The sequence below is a fragment of the Ipomoea nil genome, unplaced genomic scaffold (assembly GCF_001879475.1).
Source record: "Ipomoea nil cultivar Tokyo-kokei standard unplaced genomic scaffold, Asagao_1.1 scaffold1848, whole genome shotgun sequence".
Lineage (NCBI taxonomy): Eukaryota > Viridiplantae > Streptophyta > Magnoliopsida > Solanales > Convolvulaceae > Ipomoea > Ipomoea nil.
Window position 1 is genome coordinate 543,033 of NW_017618276.1, and position 23,887 is coordinate 566,919.

Here is a 23,887-nt window from a genome sequence, read left to right on the forward strand (position 1 = left end):
TATTAAACTTTATTTTTAAAAAGGAAGAAATTGAGCCCAAACTTACCAAATGTTAAGGTGAGACCTATTGGATCTACTACATTCTCAATGGGAGACTTTTCTCCATTGAAGACGAAATGAAGCCAATTACAATTTATACACCCCTAAAGTAATAATTTTTATTATTTCAAGAAAAAATAAATCACAATTTATAGGAATAAACTTGTATAAAACGAGTCGGACCAAGATAAATTATAATACTAATACTAAAAAATTAATACTAAATTATGAATAAAATATTTATACATGTTTGATCCTCCTTAAACAACAAAACATCCTTGAGTTCTCCTCAACTCCATCTTCTTCCTCCACTGTTGCAGATATTTAGCCATGCCTCCTCTTATGATTCTTGTACTTCTCTCTTCTCTCTGCCCTCTAACTCTGCCCTTTGCAGCCGCCGCCTCAGACACCACACAGTTCACCTACAATGGCTTCCCCACCTCCACCACCGACATAACCTTCGACGGCCTCGCACATTTATCACCCCACGCCGCCTTACTGCAGCTCACAAACGACACCACTTTCTCCACCGGCCATGCCTTCTACACCCACCCCATCAACTTCAACAACATCTCCTCCTTCTCCACCACCTTCGTCTTCGCCATGGTTCCTCTGTACGCCACCAAGGCCGGCCACGGCATGGCGTTTGTCATCTCTCCGACCACAAACCTCTCGGTGGTCGGAGCCGCCGGACAGTTCATGGGCCTCATGAACGACAGCAGCAAGGGGAGTTCCAGCAACCGGATCTTCGCCGTTGAGTTCGACGCGATTGAGACGCGCAAGTTTCACGACCTCACCGATGATCATGTCGGAATCGACATAAACGACATGGAGTCTAAGGTACAATTGCCTGAAAATCTGGCTATTTCTTACTAACGAAAGTTAGACACTAAAAGGGTATTTTTGAGTTGTAAAAGGGTTTTTGACTAATAGCATAATAAGTTGATAATCGGGGTTTAGGGGCAAATTATTGTGTGTGTCATGATCTACATAGTATTGTGTGAATCATATCAGAAAGTACATTTTTAATATACTAAATATACATTATTTTTGTATTGAATATACATTATATAATATAATGTACACTCAGTACACAAATAATGTACATCTCTTGAATACAATGTGCATTATTTTTGTACTGAATATACATTATTTTACTGTATACAAAATATGGTCCACACATCTTGTGTGGACCATGATCCACACAATAATGATTGGCGTTTAGGAGGCCTAGATGCTGGGCACTTAAGAGACCTAGACGGTCCGATCCGCGCTTAGGCGGTTTAGACCGTGCTTAAACAGCCTAGTCAAGTGTCTAGCTGGTCAACTACCTAAACCGGCCACCTATTATGGTGATACAGTAGGCGTTGGCCAGCGTCTAATGCTTAGTCTGGAATTAATGGACATTTAGGTGAAATTTTTGCAACACTGCCTTCACGTATGTGATTCGATTACTTTTGATACTTTTCACATAGGGTTAATTTTGATAGCAAATTAATTAGAGTATATGTTCTTTCCCAATTAAAAATTTAAATTGATAGTTGGATTGTATGCTTGTTCGCAGGTACAGAAACGAGTTGCTTATGTGGACAAGAAAGGCAGGATTCAAAACTTAACACTTCTAAGCGAGCATCCATTGCAGGCATGGATTGATTACGACGGTTTTTCCAACCAGATTAACGTTACTTTAGCTCCGTTCCGAGTCCCAAAACCTAGTACTCCTCTCTTGACTTTCTCGTTCGACATTTCCTTAGTCTTAGCTAAAGAATCCTACGTTGGATTCTCCGCCGCCACAGGCCCAGAGTTGACCTCTGATTTCTATGTTGCCGGGTGGAGCTTCAAGATGAATGGAAGAGCCACAGATCTAGATCTCTCCAAGCTACCCAAGATTCCTCATCTGGGTCGAAAACAAACGCCATTGTTTTACAAAACCGGTCTGCCAATACTATGTTTCATGGCATTAACAGTACTAGGTTTCGCTGCAGTTTATGTTATTGGGAGGAGGAAGAAATTTGAAGAGGTTCTAGAAGATTGGGAGCAGGAGTTTGGGCCTCACAGGTTTAAGTTCAAGGATTTGTACATGGCGACCAAAGGGTTCAGAGAGAGTGAATTGTTGGGGAAAGGGGGGTTTGGGTCGGTGTACAAAGGTTTATTACCTGCGATAGGGGTTGAAGTTGCAGTGAAGAAAGTGTCCCATGATTCAAAGCAAGGGATAAGGGAATTTGTGGCGGAGGTGGTGAGTATTGGGCGGTTGCGCCACCGGAATTTGGTGAGATTTCTGGGCTATTGCCGCCGGAAAGGGGAGCTGTTCTTGGTGTATGAGTACATGCCCAATGGAAGTCTAGACAGGTATATATTGAAAAAAATTCAAGTAAGTTTTGATATTCACAAATTAATAAATTTTAATATTAAATTAATTTTTTGAATTATATATAATACAATAAGTTTTAAAGTACATATGTATAGTCGTTTGTGTTATAAATTAGGCAAATATTTGTGTGAAATCGTCTTAAGAACAAGGATTCATGAAGAAAATTAAATTTAATATTTATACTGAAAAATATTACATTCTCCCGCGTAAGTATTACATTCCGATCTTGACCCGAACAGACTCATGAATAAAAATATCTGAGGTGGTCTCATAGGAGGATTACTTAATGAATTATTGTATTCAAAACAATCAATAATTAACTTATTATCAATATCCCTATTTCTGATGGGGATTATATTATTCCCGGGACCCTGTGCGTATAGGATGGTCGGTGCCAGACACCTTGAGCAGGTTGAGCTTGACCCGACCACGACCGACCTAAAGCTTGAGCTTTCTTGACCTTGTAGTGCCTAGCTACCGAGCAGGATTGAAGGTTACGTTCATGGGCAGTGTCACGGTACCGACTAACTGACGCCCCGACCTGTCTAGGTCGGACTGACCTACTGGTGTCCCGTTGCATAGTGCAGTGCGCTCATAAGCATCAGGGTATTTGGCCAAGGCCCCTTAGGCCAAGCCTGGACCCGTGCATGGACTCCACATGCCGCACATGCAGTTGAGCCGGGACGTGTCTCTCCCACTACCACTATAAATACATCATTTTTTACTGGGTCGAGGGACTTTTGGCTACCACACACTAGCTATTAACTGGAGGACCTCTGATCTACTCTTCCACTTAAACCAATAGACTAGGTATAGAATTTGAATCTGGAACTGCCTAAGACCGTATATTGTAGAGAATACCCTTCGTATATATTATATCATTTTCTATTAGAATAATTAAGGTTAACACCAATACAAATATTATACTAACAGGTATTTATACAACCGACCAAACGACAACATTCTAAGCTGGAGTCGCAGGTTTGCAGTGGTGAAAGGAGTGGCCTCTGGGCTGCTGTATTTACATGAAGGGTGGGAGCAAGTCGTGATCCATAGAGATATAAAAGCTAGCAATATTTTACTGGACAATGAATTTAATGGAAAAATTGGAGATTTTGGATTAGCGAGATTGTATGATCATGGAACAGACCCACACACGACGCATATCGTCGGAACATTAGGTTATCTTGCACCGGAGCAGACCAGAACCGGGAAGGCGACGACGAGCACCGACGTGTATGCATTCGGTGCGTTTTTGCTGGAGGTGGCGACCGGAAAACGGCCCATACAACCTCAGAAAGAGTCCGAGGATTTTGTGTTGGTGGATTGGGTGTTTTCGTGTTGGGCGAAAGGGAATGTTGTTGAAGCGATGGATCAAAATTTGGGTATGGGTTATGCGAAAGGTGAAGCGGAGTTGGTTCTGAAGCTTGGGTTATTGTGCTCTCACCCAGATTCCGGCCGCCGGCCGACGATCCGGCAAGTGGTTCAGTACTTGGACGGTGACGGGGAGTTGCCGGAGCTGTCAGCCATGGGGATTTCCAGTAGCCATGACATCATGTATTCTCGAGCCGAAGGATTTGATTCTTTTGTATTGTCGCATAAATCTTCCATGAAAAGTAGTGGGTTTTATTCCGGCTCTACTTCCGTCGCCGAATCTCTTCTCTCCGGTGGCCGGTAGCGGTGGTCCGGTGATTGATGCAGAACTGAAAACGATGTATCATTGTACAGTATATGCAATTTTATCACTTTCCTAGCAACAATTATTAGTGTTGAATAGTCCAAACTTTCATATTTTACACCATTTTTATTTTTCTAAATAGATAGCTAAAATTTAGTGACTTGCACTACTGTAAATTATGGAATTTCCGACCACCTGAAAGTTATCTTAAAACAAAAAGTGGTCAGAAATAGCAACAAAGATTTTTCCTGATACCAAAAGTGGTCGGAACAAGGCTTTCAACTTGATTTAAGATCACTTTCAGATGGTCGGAAATTTCATAATTTCCAGCAGTGTTGATTGTATAATAGCACGCAACCACAAAAGGGATGTAAACTACATTAAAAAAAAAAAAATTCAATTTTAGTCCACTGACTATTGGAATTGTGTAAATTGCAACACTTGACTTTCAAAAATATTAATTTAATACATTGATTATGCAATTTTTATCAATTTTGGTCACGCCGTCAAATTGCCGGCGAAATCTCACCGGAAAAATTCAATAGGTCAAATAATGAGGGTAGTTTAGTTATTTTACTTATCTTTTCTTTCTTCTCCGATAAGCTTCTCTCCATTTCTGGCGACGATTTCTTCTCCGATGAGCTTCTCCGCTTCTCTTCGGTGGCCGGTAGCGGTGGTCCGGTGATTGATGCAGAACTGAAAACGATGTATCATTGTACATTATGCAACACACTTTCCTAGCAAGTAGCAACAATTATTAGTACATAGTGTTGAATAGTCCAAACTTTGATATTTTACACAATTATTATCTTATCTTCTTATCTTCTTATATAACTATAATAAAGCAGAATGATCTGGCCACAATTAATAACTATAATAAAGCAGAATGGTCTGATCACAATTTTTGGCTCCAATCCCCGCTCAAAGAGAACGTCTTTGTCTGTTTGTTTATACGCGTTGTTTGATATTTATTGTGATTTAACTTTGGAGTCTTCGATTTGCGATATAATGCGGTTGATTTCAAATGGACTCTTCGATTGGCGATAGCTAATTTTTTTTTTTTTTTTTTCTTTTTTGCTTTCAATTACTCCTATATTCATGCTTGGTTTCTTTACTATTTATTTATCTAATTGTTTGTATTAGACTGTTGTTTTCTATCACTTATTGCAGGATGTAGGGTGCAACAAAACAGGGAACAGATAGAACCAAAAAATTTGGGATGCTAAAATGGTAATAGATTTGAATTTCTTATAACCAATTCCAATGTGTGGTTTTATGATTGTAAACATTTTGAACACTTGGTGTCCTCATATTTTGGGTATCTTCACGGTTGATGCCAATAATGGCACACTATGGGATGTTTGGCAAATGAGTAATAGCTGGTAGTTGATAGCTGATCGAGTTAACTAATAGTTAATAATAGCTGATTGTACGTTTGGACTGTACACAAAACAATCTAATAAAAAAAAAAAAAAGACATTGTGAAATCATAAATTATATCGATCTCAGGTACAAATTCAATTTTAGGTGGTAGATTTGCAAGGATTTAGTTATTATAATATGAAATCCTAAATTCTTTAACTTTATGAGAACAAACTTTGATTAACTTCAATTCTTACCACCTAATTGAAATCATTACTAAATAGCTGTTACTACTTACAATTCCTTCCCAGCTTGATGTTCATAGATAGATTGGACTAGATTTAAGTTTAGGAAGTAGTGTATACGAGGGAACCAAGCAGTACTCGCCAATCAAGTATAACAACACAATCAACACAGTGCCAATCAGGTAATCAATCTCTCATATATTATCTTGCATTTATATATATTTTAAATTATCGATTTAAATAAACAAATTCAATATTTATTTACTTATGCATGAACATCTCCGATATAATATTGCATTGATATACTTTGAAATACTATACTTTGAAATACTTATTTAAAAATAATCATTGAGCATTATTTCATTCGTGTAAAGCGCGTAAAAAAAATAGTATTGTCATAAACGTAATGAAAACGATTGCTATTGATGTGTTTTCAAAATTTTCTTTAATTAGGTAATTAAATGCTTGAGAAAATTAATAATAATAATAATAATAATAATAATAATAATAATAATAATAATAATAATAATAATAATAATGGCTAATATCTCATATCATGCATGTTTGGTGCACCAAGCACATCCAACCGGTGTGTACCTTTCACGCACCTGCTAGGCGAATCAAGTTAATTGACAACATTTTTTTTTCTTGCTCACTCATTATTAGCTTGACAAAATGTCAAAATCCCAACTTAATGCAATAACCATTGTTTTCAAAAAAAAAAAAAAAAATGCAATAACCATGGATGCAACTCTTTACTTCATTTCTAGTAAACGTAGGGCAAATGTTATTATGTTGGGAAATGCCCTCATCCTCAAGGAAGCTAAGCTAGGCATATGTTAGGTTGAATGCACATGATTGAATTTAAGTTATCTGACTACCCAAAAAAAAAATTTCTATTTATACGAAGAACCTCATAGATTATTTAGAAAATATGAATCTCTGAGAGAATTTCTCAAAGTGAGAGGGTTCCTCATAGAAATTCAAAAATCTTGGTTATGTGAAAATTCAATGGTCTTTTTTTTTTTTTTTTTTTTTTTTTTTGGTCTAAATAGCAAAAACTACAAAAATTCTATAGGTTTGTTTACCTAGCTTGTTTTTGATTTGTTGGAAAGTAATGTTGGAAATTTTAAGAAAAAATGTTGAAGTGAAAAACTGCTGGCTTAGAATAAAGGAAATCGTAAAGGAAAATTTGTGTCGTGTACAAAATACTACCTTAAAAGTAATTTTTGGAGACTGTGCTATCTTTAAATCCGGTACACGACTAACTACGATTAACAAGCACACTTAATACGCAGATAGAACTTGACGAACTTTGTGCTCAGACGGAAGAGAAGAACGAAGAAGAGAAGAAAAGAAGTGAATTGATGATTCTGAGCTCAAGGGAAGGCGGTATATATAGTCTCAAATATAACCATGGTTGCAGTAGGTGCTAGGCGCTAGTCGGGCGCCCGGACAGCGCCTAGCGCCTAGGCGGTCTAGTCGGCGCCTAGGCGGAATCTAGGCGGGCGCCAAAAAAACAGTAGTAGACTTGCAGTTTGACAATTTTAATGAGGTTGTTTTCAAGATTTAATCAAATAACACATCCAAATAAATGAATTAATGATAATTCATAAGTCATAACATCAAAACAATGGTTTTCAAAAAAAAAAAAAAACATTAAAACAATATTAAAAATTAAAAATACTCAAATACTTCAATCATCCAAAGATTCAAAGTATCAAACTAGTCTACGAGTGTATATATGTCATATTATATATATGTATGTGCGCGCGCACACACACATATATATAATAATAAAAATAGGCCGAGCCGATCGGGTTAACTCGACCGAAATGGACGAGTTCACTCGACTAACTTAGACGCTAGGCGGCCAAATCGGCCGAGTTAGGCGCTAGGCGGACGCCTAGGCGGCCAGTAACTTAGGCCGGCGCCTAGGGGAGAAATCGCCACGGTCTAGAGGCGCCTAGACCGATTTTTACAACCTTGAATATAACTGTCTAACCCAATTATATTCCAGCCATAAACATAGCAAAATTAACGGAACAGAAGCAAGAACATGACCACGAAAATTAATAAGATTATTCTAGATGAAAATTGTTTACGAAAATAATTATTCTGGATGGGAAAGTCTGCGAAAATCTCAGAAATGAATAAAGGGTGAAATAAATTAAAAAAAAAAAAAGTGTCACACTACGCCTCACACGCGTGCGAACCGAGCCAGGCAGGCGATGGCGGCACGCGTGGGTTTCCCCTTTACTTTCCCTCCAAAATATTTCAAACTCTCGTAGAAAATTTGTAATTTAAAAGGTGGATAAAAAGACTCATTTGAAAGCAATATGAACAACAAGTCTCTTGAACATCACACTTTTGAATGTTTTTCCAACAATTAAAAGCCTAGTTAGTTTCTACATGAGGCTGGTAACCATTAGAATTTTGTATTTCTGACCAAAAAAAAAAAAAATTTGATTTTTAGTATCTTTTGTTGGGGTTGTTGGATAATCTAATGGCAAGCATGCCTTTAAAAAAAAAAAAAAAAATCTTTTCGACTATTGATAGTTAGAAAATTAGGGTTCATATTGACATCCTATACAACTAAACTTTTCAACCATCAAAAAAGTAGTTAGAAATTACAACTATTTTTATAGTAGTGGTCAAATTAAAATAACTGAAAATAATTTTTGTGAATCCCAAAAATGGTCGGAAAGCTTGTTTAGTGGTTAAAATTCCAAGTAATTCCAATAGTGTACCTAATTATAATGGACAATGCTTAGCACCTCTACACCTGCCACTCACAAACTTGTCACTTCCTAATGTGGTAAGCTATAATTAGTTAAAATATGAAATAGAAAAGAAGTAAAGAAAAAAACAAATCAATTAAAACTTGCCACATCTATAAGTGATAAATGTAGGCTAGGGGTACTAGGCATTTTCAAATTAGAATTATTGGTTATGAATATTCAAACGATCGTATTTTACTCGCTTTCTAGTTTCGGTAGCCTATTCTCAAGCTAACTCGTATTAGGACTCTGTCCCACCTAACTTTGTTTCTACTCTTATGCGGTATCATTGAATATTTATTTAATGCAGCATTATGCAACAATTTGACAAGTTTCTTAGTAAATATTGATTTGACAAGTTTCTAAATAAATATTGATTGACAAGCTTCTAAATAAATATTGACTTCCTTTGTTAAATCCGACCAACCCAAAGTTTTTAGTCTATGAGTTGGTAATACAATTTAACAAGAATCCCGTGATATATTATCATATAGAATTTTCTCTTCATATGTTTTGATAAAGAGTTAATTTCATTTTTGGTCCTAGATTTATAGGTAGTAGTCCACTTTTAGTCTATTTTTATCATAACATCCCTTTTTAATTCTAGTATTATTGTGACATGACCAATTTTGGTTCTTTATAAAGAAAAATCGTTAAAATTCCATTAAATATAAGGGCATTTCGCTCTTTAATTATGAATTTTTTCAAAAAAAAAAAACATAAAAAATATAATGGGTCAACGCATTTTGTATTAAAAAGATCAAAATGTCATTCAATTTGACAAAATTTCAACAATTTTGTTGATAGAAGACCAAAATTGGTTATGTCACAATAATACTAGGACCAAAAGGAAATATTTCGATAAAAAAAAAAAAAAAGAAATAACTAAAATTGAACTGTCACCTATAAATGATCAAAAATGGAATTAACTCTTTTTATAACTTTCTAATCTTTTGAAATGGTATCACTTAAATACCTAATCTATTTTCATCTAGAGCACCATTTCTTTGACTTGTGGTAGTTTACTTTGTTACTACATTCCCAATAAACAAGCTAAGGGCAAATGTCACAATGATAGGGAATGCCCTCATCTTCAAGGAAACCTTATTAGGTTGGTTGCATACCATTATGCCAATAATCACGGGCAATCCTAGTTGAGTTGATCGAGTGGTTGGCTTAGTAATTACAATGTTTCAAGTTCAACTCTTAATCTTATTAATTTGAGCCAATCAGTTATGAATAACCTAAGTTGATTTACTTTTGAGCTTTCTCGATGTCACAATGCACAAAGCTTGATTGACATCTAAGTGTTTGTCACCCATAGTAGCAGTTAAAAATACAAAAACTGTAGAAAGCTGAACACCCCCCCGCCCCCCAAAAAAAAATTAAATTACATACAAAAACTGTAGAAAGCAGACCCCACACCCCCCCCCCCCCAAAGAAGATTAAATTACATTAAAAAAGGAAATAATTATCTTGCTTATGAGGTTTTTTTTTTTTTTTTTTTTTTCCCATCATTTTGGTGGTGCAAAACTCTGCCCTTTTGCTATATCTATCCGCTTCTGAAGAAAACTACCTGTCAATGGTTAATCAATAAGAACATTGTACACCAGAAATCTGAAACAACAAAAGATTTACTTGTCTAGCAACATAAGCCTATGACTCCTGTATGAGGTTTTAGGTTCAATTTTCATTCCCTTCCAAGAAAAAAAAAAAACTACCCAAAGTAGAAAATGAGTTTGACATCAAACAGAACAGAAGTAAAGCAGCGATCTATCAGAGTATTGTTTCTAAATGTAACCCTTTCATGCTGGAAATCAATACGAGTTGAGACTTGCAGGATCCAAGTGAGATTGGATCGTTACAGTTGGGCGGAGGCATGAAGGGCCAAGTCAAGCACTATGCCTCTCGAAAATGTGTGGTGGTATAAGAAAAATAAAGTTGCACCTTCGCTACTAGTTATAGCTTTTGGTGTAGTGGTAAACGCTTAATCATAACAAGTGGTATCAGAGCCAGGTGGCAGGTGCTGAGAGGGGAAATTGTTGGACGGAGACTGGTAAATGACCAAATCCAGCACCCAGTAGAGTCATGTATGGTTCATTACTAGCTATAGTTTTTTGCGCAGTGATACCTGGTCTTGAAATAAGGTGCATACGAGACCGAGGTCCATCAAACATCCAACTATCTTCATCAAGCGATTTAGCCACTTTATTGAGTGCAACCATCACATCAGTTTTGAGAACTGAAGACATATGTCAGAAGTTATGCAATATACAAAAAACAGAATTTGGGAAATGTCCTTTGCTGTTTAGCATTGGCATATGTCTGAAGTTATAGTTTTGGTAAGTAATAAGTTTGTATCAAAATGAGGATTATGGTATTTTATTACTCAAATAAGTGTGAAACATAAACTATACATGCCAAATCTGCTAATTAAACCTGGAATTAATTATGGATGCATACTGGACCTAAGGCTCAAACAATCCACAAGGAGTCCAGAAATTAACTAAACAATAATGAGAAAAAATCAAAATTGTTTATACGATTATTCATATTTTAAATATCATTTGTAAAGAAACAAGCTTATGGAACGCCTTTAAAATGAAATTTCTGAATCTCTGGATGATCAAGAACATAAAATAATCCAAAATGGGGATTCAACAGACTGACCTTGAAGAGCCTCGTCCTTTCGATCTTGAATTGATATGAGATCGGCGGGGAAGTGGTAGTCGTCAACAGGCAGAGACGCCGCCGCTGTCGCGTTAGCGCCGACAATCGCCGTCGTAGATATTGAAGACCTTGCCGGCGAAGACGTCAGTGAATTGTTACTGCTACTCATAATGATTAACGGCTTTGGGGGAAGAAATGCAGAATGAATTTCAGTCAGATTTGGAGTTGAAGATTCGGTTATTTTCGGTATGCTATAACGGGTTTAAAAACCAAATAAATAAATAAAAAGGAATAATTTCATTTGGAACCCCAAATTTTGTAATAATAATAATACGGTATGATATTTTTTAGGGATAAGGATCAAATTAGCACTGGTTCAGATTATATAAGATAACCTATGTTATATTTGCTTGGTAATATAATATTTTCATATTTGGTTCAAGTTATGTAATTTTTTCTGAAAATGTAACATCCGCATAAGGTTTTTAGCTATTGCAAGGGAATGCTAGATACCCTCTCTTTTTTTAGGTATTCTCACATTCCCTTGTGTTACTGCTAATTTTGTCATTTTTAATCCATTGCTTTAGTTAATTATTGTTCAAACTCTTATGGCATGTTTGGTTCATGGAATAGGTCAGGAATGGAATAGCATTCCTTGGAATAGACCTATTCCATCGTTTGGTTGGATTATTTTGTCATGGGAATAGCATGCCTAGGAATGAGCTATTACCTTCGCAAGGAGAATAGCCATTCCTAGGGGGGCCTTGGTATTAGCTATTCCCATGCCCTTGGGAATAGCTTTTATATCATAAATACCAAAAATACCCTTTGCACATTATATAATATTTATATATATATTTAATAAATATAGTGTATTATATAAATGTATATATTTAATTAATTATAATTTTTATCCATCAATCTATCAAAATATATATATATATATATATATATATATATATATATTATATATATATATATATATATATATATATATATATATATACATATAATAATAATAATAATAAACTGTCACGGTCGGTTTTTTGAGAAATTACTTTTTTTTTTCTCAAAATGCCAATTGCAAACGCTACAAAATGTGTGAGTGTGTGTGTGTGTGAAAAGTAATTTCTCAAAAAATCGACCGTGACAGTTTATTATTATTATTATTATATATATATATATATATATATATGAAAATAAAAAAAAATAAATGTATAAGACTCCTTAATTATGGAGTCTTGGCTCCTAAATTAAGTAGTCTGCTCATCTGCATGCCTAGTGGATGAGCATTGTAAGCTTGCCTAGCGGATGAGCATTGCAATTGAAATTATGGAGCCTTGAGACTCCTTTTATAGGAGCCTCAAGGCTCCATTCCTTACTTCTCCAACCGATGTGGGATAAGTGAGAAAATAAATATAAAAATAAATATGTATTTGTATAATAATAATAATAATACTAATAATAATAATAATAATTATTATTATTATTATTATTATTATTATTATTGTTATTCTCTCTCACACACACACATACATATACATGTATATAAATACAAATATAAACATAAATAAATAAATATATAAATATATAAAAAAATAATATATATATATATATATATATATATATATATATATAACATTCAGTATATCATAATCATATTCGTTGTTATTATTATTATTATTATTATTATTATTATTATTATTATTATTATTATTATTATTATTATTATTATGTATAAGGGTATTTATGTCTTTAAAATCTATTCCATTTCTATTCCTTTAACCAATCAAACACTGGAATACAATTACTAAAGTCTATTCCTTCAGCCAACCAAACAACAGAATACAATTCATATTCTATTCCTTACCTATTCCATTCCATGTGGAATAGCATTTCTATTCCCTCCAAATTCATTCCGTGAACCAAACGTGCTGTTAGTTAATTAATTTTAAATCATTTACTTTTATACTTTACCATTGTCTTGTTTATTTATTTTAATTTTAAATTTATTAAAATACATAAAAATAGGTTAATATATAGTATTCAAGTAAAAATCATCATCATATCATAAAAAATTAACTCTTCATCCAAACAGATTTATATTACATACCTCAGTTTTAAACCAAACACAGGAATCTAACATTCTCAGTAATCTAACATTTCCAACAATCTAACATTCTCAACAATCTAACATTCCCTGATGTAATATAACATTCGACTTTGAACTTTAACTTCTAACAAGACCATGTTATACACAAAACAGTTATGAATTATTACTAACATAGCGTTTGGTTGGGAGGAGGCTAAGAGCGAATTAGAGAGGAAATGAATTGTAATTTAGTAGGAAAAGAATAAGATGAGAATAAAATAAAAATTCAAATTTCATTGTTTGATATGGTGAAATAGAATTATAAAGAATGGGAAGAGAAGAAGTGATATAAAAACAAAAATGTTCTTATGCAATAATAATAATAATAATAATAATAATAATAATAATAATAATAATAATAATAATAATAATTGTTGGTTTGCTACTTTTTGGACAGTCAACCGGGGTCCAACACAATCGAGAAAGATAGTAGATCATTGGAAAATAGAGTATGAAAAAGAAATAGAAACAAGAATTGACACAGTAAACAAGAATTGACACAGTAAATATAAATCAAAAGGTGAAAATCACGTGTCTTTTTGGCGGTGTCATGCCAAAAGTTCTCTATTTTGCTTGTGATACATATTTGTACATCACTACAAAAAAAAACCTATATAACGACGGATTTAGCGACGGAAATTTTCCGTTGCTAATATAGGGATGGAAATTTTATGTTGCTACTATAGCAACGGAATAGTAACATTTTAGCGACGAATGTTAATTTTTTTCAGTAAATAGGTATTTTGCGATGGATATTGCGACGGAATATTTCCGTCGTTAAACACATAGTTAATCTTAGCGGCAAACTTTAGTGCAAAATATAGTGTCACATTAGCGACGAATTATTCACGGCTAACTCCAAAAATTGTAAAAATATGATTGCTACAATTTAGTGACCGATTTTTGAATTTGTCACTAAATATAGCGACGGATTGAATAATCCGTATCGCTAAATTTTGTAAGGCCAAATTTTATGTTTATATTTTGGCATAAGAAAGAGTCTTGTGGAATTTGATGAAGTTCTTGAGGTATCCGTTTGATAACAGAGTTCTTTGCTTCCATTTTCTGGCATGTCAATGCCTTATTTTCTGAATTTTGGGTTAACTATCAAATTTGCTAATTGTCTTTTTAGGTGCACATGAAGTTTGTCTATAATCTTCACCAATTAATATTAACTGGCGATTTTTGAAAAGTTGTTCGTAGCACATTTTGCAGTGAGTGCCAAACTGAGCATTATGCTAATTCAAATGTTAAAAATTTAGGGGAGATTATATTGTGTATTAATATATTTGGTTAACAATGTAACACTTTACAATGCTATACTTTTGTTATTGTTATTGACATTTAATTTCTTATTATAATATATTTTGCAATTATATTATTGAAGTATTATATTATTAATACATGTATGTGATATTAATTAATTGGTAGATTCTTTTCTAAATATTAAAAATTTAGCGACGAACAAAAACCGTAGTAAATCCATAACTAAATACCTCCTAACAATAAAGGATAACAACGAAATAACGACGGAAATTTTCGTCATTAAATTTAACGACGGATATTTTCATCTCCAAGCTGTAGCTAAATGGCACCTATAGAAATAAAATAGCGATAGAATATCCGTCGTTACATTTAGCGACGGAATTTCCGTCGCTATTTCCTAACAAATTTCATCATTCAAATTATCGCGGGAAGAAAATTAGCGACAGATATAATTAAGTTTAGCGACGGAAAAGCCGCCGCTAAATTTAATGACGAAAAAGACTGCGTCGCAAAATTTTAACGATGACACTTTTAGTGATGGACCGATTCCGTCGCTAATCGATTTAGCGACGGAATTTTTGCCTTTTTTTGTAGTCCATGTTGTTGTTGTTTTTCTGCCGAGAGAGATGGAGTCATCTCTTGAAAAGATCATGGGTGGGGGGTTTTCAAGGGTAGTAAATAGGCTGTTTTTTTTTAGGATTTAATGGGTGTTAAGAGGTAGTAAATGGGTGGTTAGTGGGCCTTAATGGGTGATAAATGAGTATAAATGGAGTTTTATGGGTAGTTAATAAGGTATTTAATTGGGAGGTTATGGAGGGGTATTGGGTATTCATCAATTCATCAATAATAATAATAATAATAATAATAATAATAATCAAGGAAAAAATGTCATTTTCTTTTTTGTTCCCTTTCCTTTGGAAAAAAGTACAAATAGGACATTGAACTATTTGGGAGATAGCAATTAAGTGAACTCGAATAAGCTCCAAATTGATCCATGAACTTGGAAAAAAAGTGCAATTAGTACTTTTAGCAGTTTAACAAATTTTTGCTGATTAGGATGCCATGTGTATTATTTATTTATTTATTTATTTATTTATTTTCATCATCATCATCATCATCATCATCATCATCATCATCATCATCATCATCATCATCATCATCATCATCATCATCATCATCATCATCATCATCATCATCATCATCATCATCATCATCATCATCATCATCATCATCATCATCATCATCATCATCATCATCATCATCATCATCAATCATCATCATCATCATCATCATCATCATCATCATCATCATCATCATCATCATCATCATAAGTATTTGACTCTAAAAAAAAAGCTAAGCATTTGACACCTAACAATTGTTAAAGCATTTAGGATAATAATAATCTGAACCAAACGCCCCTTAGGAGTGAAATGGAGGATCAGAGAAAGATACTACATATCCCTTAGGAGTGAAATGGAGGATCAGAGAAAGATACTACATATCTAGTCCAATATAATTGAATTTATTGAACAGTATGAAGAATTGCATATGCATTTCAAATCCCATACGTATTTCAATATTGAATATTGAATATATTTGGACGTGGAAGGAGAGGTAAAGGACATGACTGTTCCCCGTCGATCTGCGTTTATCTTCTTTATTAAACAAGTAGCGTTCGACGTATTTTTAGTTTTTTTTATTTAGTATAGGGAAAATTGTAATTTATGCCCCTCACTAATATGCCAATTATCAATGTTACCCCTGAATTATTAGTGGTGTAAATGTTGCCCCTCAATTTTCAAAACGTGACATATATTGCCCCTCCCCTGAATTATTAGTGATGTAAATGTGGTTACCCGTCGTCTTTCTTGTTCGAATACCACGTTGTTTTCCTCAATTTTTCTTTCTTCAATTATTCTCCTTCCGTCGACAATAATTTTTCTCCTTCTTCATATTAGGGGAGGGGCAATATATGTCACGTTTTGAAAATTGAGGGGCAACATTTACACCACTGATAATTCAGGAGTGACATTGATAATTGACATATTTGTGAGGGGCATAAATTACAATTTTCCCTTTAGTATATGTAGCCCTGGCACATTTGCTCTTATTTTTGCGCAGTTAAAAAATATCTTAGTTTTTTTTTAAAAAGTAATGATCAAATGCTTAAGTAGGATAATAATAATAAAATTTAAAATAAAAATACACATGGCATCCTAATCAGCAAAAATTTGTTGTTAGCCTGTTAAAAATGTTAATTGTAATTTTTTTTTTTCCAAGTTCATGGATCAATTTGAAGCTTATTCGAGTTCGGTAGCTTAATTGTTATCCCCAAATTGTTCAATAGCCTATTTGTACATTTTTCCAGTTCATATGAGAGGTATGAATTTCAATTACATTAAATTGTAATTCCCTCTAACAAATTAAAACAATGTAGTTTTCTGCTGAATTTCATTGCAAATGAATTACAATTCATGCCAACCAAACACTCCGATTCATTATGTTCACAAAAGGATAAATGACATGTTTCTTGCCACCACTATCTTATGGTTTGCACATTCATGTATTATAGCTCACAAATTATACGGAAAGCAAGAATCAAACCCATAATCGTTTGGTATATATGAAAATCATGCTCCACTCACTTGCCCATCCCTTTCGAGGCCAAATTATTTTTGAATCAATATTAAATCAATCTATACCTAGGGAAACCTACAACCACTTACAAGGATATGCAGTGGGTAAACTCTACTCATGTGTAATAGTTCGCAAACCACACAGAAAATATACATCGCACTAGAAAGACTAGAAAGACTCTATATATGTGCAAAGAGCTCGACTAAGATGGTATTGACAATAATCAAACTAATTTTCTTTTGTTCTCAACACTTGTGGTTGTTTTTTATTTGTTTGTTTGTTTTGTTTTGTTTTGTTTTGTTTTTTTTTTTTTGTTTTTTGTTTTTAATTTGAGTTGGTTAAGTGACATCAAACCTTGAATATTAGAACCCAGTAAGGAAACAAGAAAAATGATACATTAATTAACAATAAAGCAACCATGAATTCCGATCAAGAGATTTCAAGTTAGGATTGATTACAAGGACTACCTGGCAATTGTTAGAATATATAGGGAAAATGGTTAAATAGACCATTGAATTTTACTCAAAAGTGCAATTAGGCTCTTGAACTTAAAAAAACTGCAATTAAACACTCAAACTTGTTAAAATGAGTCAAATAAGTCTAATGTACTGGTAACCAATAGGTTACCGGTAAATTATTAACGTTGACTGCCGTTAATCACTATTCACACCGCTAAAAACAAAAACAAAAAAAAAATAAAAAAATATTCCACCGAAAAGATATTTTCCGGTCGTCTTCTCCACTGGAGAAGACGACTAGATCTGGTCGCCTTCTCCATTGGAGAGGATAACCAGAGGTCGCCTTCTCCAATCGAGAAGGCGACTGCTGGTCGTCTTCCCCGGTTGAGAAGGCCTTGATTATTTTTTTTAAAAAAAATTCGTCGCTGGAATTTTAAATGACCGGTTATTCTGGGTGAATAATCGCCTACTGGGTTTAGACGCCCCAAAATGACACGTTCGAATGTTTAATTGCACTTTTGAGTAAAGTTCAAGGGTCTATTTGACCCTTTTCCCGAATATATATAATCACAATTTATGATTAGGTTACGGGTTAACCAAACAAGCAGTCGGGTTGTAATCACAAACCCTAACCAAAACCTTCATAATAAGCTCGTGCAATTAATTATCATTTACCTTGTCAAAGATCTTGTGATCAAGCAGCATAATTATAGCCCTTCCAAATGGGAGGTCACAAATTTGAACTCTAGGATTCCTCGTCTTGATATTAATAGGCTTCTCGGATCAATTTTAGTAAGCTTACCAATCTCAATATCAGCAGGTTTTTCAATCTCCACTACGTGATGCTTGATAGGTCACTTCGACCATCACATAACACTCCCGACACATCAAAACTTCTCGATTGGTCATTTCGACCATCAAATTACACTCCTGTCACATCAACATTGCTTGATTGGTCAGTTCACTCTCATCCATCACATTAACATTACTTGATTGGTCGGTTTAACCATCACATCACACTCCCGTCACATCAACAATTTACACGTATAATAATTGATTTTACTTCATGATGTGACGGACACTAATAATTTACGTTTTTCATGTGGGTCCCAATACAAATACTTACATTAAATATTCAAGATTTTGTGTCTGAAAAAATTTTGAGAGTAAAAAATAAGAGTACACATAATATATTTTCTATAATTGGTCTGAGTGCCCAATAGAAGGACGTGATGTAGTTAACTCTCTTGATAACTTATCAATTATCATCATTATGTCAGGTTGTTAATATAAATAGCACACCCACCTTAGTGTAAGGAAGTTGATTCGCCCAACTTGTATTGTGTCAATCGGAGCTTTCCAACCTCATGAGATCATGTCCGTTCATTTTTATTCATTAATTAGCACTTTATGATTGTATGTTGTGCATATTTATAAATCTCAACTAGCAAGTGCGATAGGCTTGACAAAAAATATTAATGAGACTCATGATCTAGGTATGAGTACTATGCTGACCACTTCAATAACTTCATTATTTTTCAACAACCAACATAAGTGCTCCACGTACGCGTAGATAGTACGTATTTTGTGCGAGGCAATTAAGGTTTTTGTACAGTTTAGGTTGTACCGTTAATTTTGCATTTACTAAGAAGATTAAAGTGTCAAGTACTTTGTAGATAATAATATTTCTGTCGTACTATAAATATATAGTGTATTATAACAGAATCAGTTATGAACAGATATTGCATTGTTACAGAATCAGTAATACTAAAAATAATATTCCTGTCGTACTTGTTGTTTATTTATTGAATTATATTAAAAATGAGACTCAAACGGCTTAATTAAACTTGCAATGCCACCATTATATGTTAATCACGGAATTAATGGAAATAATTTAGAGGTGATAGTAAAAAGCTTGTATCCTTTATCGTCAAACGGGAGATTTTGGTGTAGTTTTTGAGGAGTTTTTGTAGGTGTAATTAGGAAAGAGAAAATGAGGAGGGAAAAAAGAAAAGGAAAAAGAAAAATAAAAATCAAAAACTGAAAAAAAAAAATAATAATAATACATTTACGCGCCCAGGCTAGCATGTGCAAGACACACTTGAACCTTCTCTCTCTTTACTCTTTTTCTTCCAAATTGGTATCTATTTCTTAAAAATTGTGAACAATCCCCTTAATGGGATGCTTCCTACAATACCCAATGACGGATGAAAACAGACATATTATGAGTTGTCGTATCCGTTGCAAAACACCATCTTAAAATTTTTCATATAATATAAATAATAATTGTTTTATGGTACTATAATGAATATTGGGAGAACATATTGTGCTACTCGCGATTTACTTCTACACTGACTCTAGGAGTGGAGTCTTGAGAGTTTAAAATTAATTTTGCGAATCTGAAATCAGCTAAGTATTAAAAAAAATTGTGAGAGAACATATTAAGCATGCAAGTATGTCCATTTCTCAAATAAATAATATAACAAAATAAACATAAAACTCGGTGGACTTTATTATCAAATTACATTACAAGTATATAATTCAATAGTTTAATTTGGAGTAGTTGGTAAGTAAACTGCTAATGTAATAAGTTTCAAGAATACAGAAATTGTATTTTTTACAAATTATTTCTTATTTTTTAAATTATTATTTTAATTTTTTTAGGGTTATAAGGAAGACTCATAATCAATCATCAATAATCCAGCAATATGTAATAAGTCATGAAGCTAAGCCTTCAAAGGATAACTTTGTATGCAATCATTCCAAGGATTATCAGATTCTTGTGCTGAATCTTGAATCCACTTCCAGACAAGACTGCCAACCTTAAACCCTGTCCCAAATGCTATCATCCACATTTTGTCACCTTTCTTCACCCTCTTTTTGGCTTCAAAATAAGCCAACTCGTAAAACACAAGGCTACTAGAAGTGTTGCCGAACCGGTTCAAACACATCCGAGCTGGCTCGGTCACGTCATCGCTCAGGCGTAAAACCCTCGCCACTTGTTCGATCACCGCCTTCCCGCCGGTGTGTATGCACATGTGGTCAAACGCCGTCGTCAAATCCGGCACCATTGCCGGCTTTGACTTGCCGCCGCCGGGTGAGAGCGCTGTTATCAGAGCTGAGACGAGGTAACTCCCGATTTGACTCAGTGGGAGGACTCGTGGCGCGAGGATTGTGATGTGCTTACGTAGGCCCTCCCCGGCCACCCTGATCAGGTCTTTTGTTAGTGAAACTCCTGTGAGACCGTCTCGATCTTCCTCTTGAAACGCGGCTCTGTACGCGGCGTCGTCCGCGCCGTGGTGGGTCCGGAGCGAGTCGACGAGTTCCATCTTCGCGACTCGTCTCCGGGCCGGGTCGTTAGTGATAATGGCGGCCGTGCAACCTACTCGGAAGATACAATTCGTGACGAGCATGGACCGATTTGTCCCCGTGTACCAATTCAGCGTAATGCTCTCGGTGGCGATGACGAGGGCATTTTGGACCTTTCGCTTGCCGCGTAAAATCCTCGCCGCAAAATCAACCGAAATCACGCCGGAGCTACACCCCATTCCGCTCAGATCATACGTTTTCACGTCGGGTTTAAGGTTATAACGGTTCACAATGAACGACGAGAGCGACGGAGACGGCGAGAAACTGCCGCATGTAACGATAACGGCGTCAATACACTGAGGGTTAATTAGGGTTTTAGCCAAGAGGCTATCAACGGAAGAGACGATACCCTCTTCCGCTTCTTGACGGGCGGCTTTTAGCGTCGGAGCACAACCGCCCTCAAATATAAACGGCGGCGCGTAGGTTTCGTCGCCCAATCCAGATTTCAAATAAATGTTACGCATGAATTCGATTGTTTCCTCGGACAAACGTTCGTTCCGGCGGACGAAAGTCTCTGCAACCTTGTACGAACATTTTCTGTGGGGTGGCGGCTTGTAACATGCGTAATTTAGCAAGAAGACGGGGTATGGGCGGGAGCGAAGGTGGTAGACTAAGCAGATGAGGGCGCATGCGGCGCAGGATAGACTATAGGGGAGGTGGTGGCGGAGGAGGACGGCGGTGAAAGGGGCGTAGGATAAGACGGTGTGGAGGAGGAAAGTTAAACATAACAGGGATAGGAAATATATTTGGAGGGTTTTTATCATCGGCATTATTGTATTTTTTGGTTGGTCGGAGAAAAACAATAATCTTAGGCACTATATATAGAAAAAGAACACTCCAAATTATACACTAAGGTGACTATTTGTCATGAAACTTATTGGTGTGGGGAATTAGAATAAGTCATACATGCATGTGTGACCTTTTAATACAATTTAGAGTAAATATCAGGTCCTCCGAGTTTGGTAGTTTCGCCACCTTTAGTCCTAAACTTTCAAATTGACCCTTCGTGATCCCCGAGTTTAGAAATCGACCTGCCGTAGACCTTCTGTTAAGATATTTCGCCACACCTGTGAGATTTAGGGCAAAATAGTCTTTTTATTGCAACCCCAGCCAAAACAATTCATTTTATTGCATCCGGGAAAGAGTGGACCCTCCGGAACAACACTGGTCGCGGCAAGAGAAATGGGAGGAAGAAGGTACGAAGAAATTGATTAGAGCTAATTTATTAGGAAAATGAATTGTTTTGGCTGTGGTTGCAATAAAAAGACTGCTTTGCCCTTAATTTTCACGGCTAAGATGGGATATCTTAACAGAAGGACTATGGCAGGTTGATTTCGAAACTCGAAGGATCATAGATGGTCGATTTGAAAGTTTAGGACTGAAAATGGCGAAATCACCAAACTCGGAGGACCTTGGCTGACATTTACTCTACAATTTATTACCAAAAGCTCTCATATACCATATAAATAGTCTTTGTCAATACCAAGTATATATCTATAGTTAGAAACGAAGGTACAATTTTTTTTTCTTATACTCGCGTAACAGTCAATTTCACGTTTCAATGACAAAATACTGAACTCCTGCTAAGATTTGAACTTGTAATTTTGTGGTTACCAAGTCAACAATCTAACCAATAATAATAATAATAATAATAATAATAATAATAATAATAATAATAATAATAATAATAATAATAATAATAATAATAACAATAATAATAACAATAATAATAATAATAATAATAATAATAATAATAATAATAACAATAATAACAATAATAATAATAACAATAATAATAATAACAATAACAACAATAACAATAACAACAATAACAATAACAATAATAACAATAACAACAATAACAATAATAATAATAATAATAATAATAATAATAATAATAATAATAATAATAATAATAATAATAATAAAGCTATATGGTTTGGGAAATCATTAATGTTACAATTAATGCCACAACATCCTTTATTATAAAATTAAAAAAGAAAAAAAAAAGCACAACATTTAAAAAATAAAATAGCTATATATTATATAATCATATAGAAAAATATACTTTTGAAAAATAAAATAGCTATATATTATATAATCATATAAAAAATGTGTTCAATTAGAGTTTAAATTTACACATACAAAATTTGAAATTTGCTTTCCAAATGTAATTATCTTAGTTATTATTCGTATTGTGAAAATTATAATATAGATGAAATACAATTAAGAATAAATCAATGTAATTATGTAAATTCTCTCTATAAGTTTATTTGAATATGCACATAATTAGAGATTATATTAACTATACAAAATTATAATTTTAATATTAATTTTAATTTTAATTGTAATTTTGTATTCTATAAAAATAATAAATATTTGACCAATGGAAGCTCAAAAATATTATTATATTAAATAATTTAAAATATTTTTAATATTTTTAATTTTTATTTATATTTATAATAACATAATTTTTTTCCCGTGCATCGTGCGGGTGAATTACTAGTAATAATAATAATAATAATAATAATAATAATAATAATAATAATAATAATAATAATAATAATTTGTAACTTATGATAACTCTGCTTGCCTTATTTTCTAGGGATGTCCTCGCACCCAAGAATTTTACACTCCGGTCCGATAAGATAGTGAAGAGGTAAATCATGGTGACTCAACAACTTCTTAAGTGAAAAGACCAGTACCTATTATAAGGAGCCTAACACATTAGCTGTTGCCTTCACATTGTAATTGTTAATTGAGAATCGATTATGTGTATTAAAGTGTAATTTGTCACTTGAATACAAATTAATTAGCAGGCTAGGCAGGTACTTGCCTTATTTTCTAATCTAACACTATA

At 34.2% G+C, this 23,887-nt stretch overlaps 3 protein-coding genes across 3 annotated transcripts; 1 reads left to right on the forward strand and 2 right to left on the reverse strand.

The window, feature by feature from the left end:
* The first annotated feature begins 307 nt into the window (after positions 1-307).
* Positions 308-4,885, forward strand: LOC109193243 (L-type lectin-domain containing receptor kinase IV.2-like). Its single transcript, XM_019344085.1, has 4 exons — positions 308-879; positions 1,604-2,388; positions 3,344-4,093; positions 4,765-4,885. The coding sequence occupies exons 1-3, from the start codon at positions 370-372 to the stop codon at positions 4,086-4,088; spliced, it is 2,040 nt and encodes a 679-aa protein (XP_019199630.1). The 5' UTR covers positions 308-369; the 3' UTR covers positions 4,089-4,093; positions 4,765-4,885.
* A 5,080-nt stretch (positions 4,886-9,965) lies between these two features.
* Positions 9,966-11,352, reverse strand: LOC109193262. Its single transcript, XM_019344102.1, has 3 exons — positions 11,146-11,352; positions 10,607-10,717; positions 9,966-10,051 (listed from the first exon to the last, which is right to left on the reverse strand). Exons 1-3 carry the CDS (start codon positions 11,312-11,314, stop codon positions 9,990-9,992), a joined length of 342 nt encoding a protein of 113 aa, XP_019199647.1. The 5' UTR covers positions 11,315-11,352; the 3' UTR covers positions 9,966-9,989.
* Positions 11,353-20,367: 9,015 nt separating this feature from the next.
* Positions 20,368-21,833, reverse strand: LOC109193261 (3-ketoacyl-CoA synthase 17-like). Its single transcript, XM_019344101.1, has one exon. It carries the CDS (start codon positions 21,795-21,797, stop codon positions 20,385-20,387), a length of 1,413 nt encoding a protein of 470 aa, XP_019199646.1. The 5' UTR covers positions 21,798-21,833; the 3' UTR covers positions 20,368-20,384.
* Between the last annotated feature and the right edge of the window lie 2,054 nt (positions 21,834-23,887).

Excerpts from the sequence above, each read along its gene's own strand:
- LOC109193243 (XM_019344085.1), top strand. The coding sequence starts at position 370 with ATGCCTCCTCTTATGATTCTTGTACTTCTCTCTTCTCTCTGCCCTCTA. Across the intron at positions 880-1,603 it reads TAAACGACATGGAGTCTAAG|GTACAGAAACGAGTTGCTTA; the intron begins GTACAATTGCCT and ends GCTTGTTCGCAG. Across the intron at positions 2,389-3,343 it reads CCCAATGGAAGTCTAGACAG|GTATTTATACAACCGACCAA; the intron begins GTATATATTGAA and ends TTATACTAACAG.
- LOC109193262 (XM_019344102.1), bottom strand. The coding sequence starts at position 11,314 with ATGAGTAGCAGTAACAATTCACTGACGTCTTCGCCGGCAAGGTCTTCA. Across the intron at positions 10,718-11,145 it reads AAAGGACGAGGCTCTTCAAG|TTCTCAAAACTGATGTGATG; the intron begins GTCAGTCTGTTG and ends ATATGTCTTCAG. Across the intron at positions 10,052-10,606 it reads GCACCTTATTTCAAGACCAG|GTAGTTTTCTTCAGAAGCGG; the intron begins GTATCACTGCGC and ends AACCATTGACAG.
- LOC109193261 (XM_019344101.1), bottom strand. The coding sequence starts at position 21,797 with ATGCCGATGATAAAAACCCTCCAAATATATTTCCTATCCCTGTTATGT.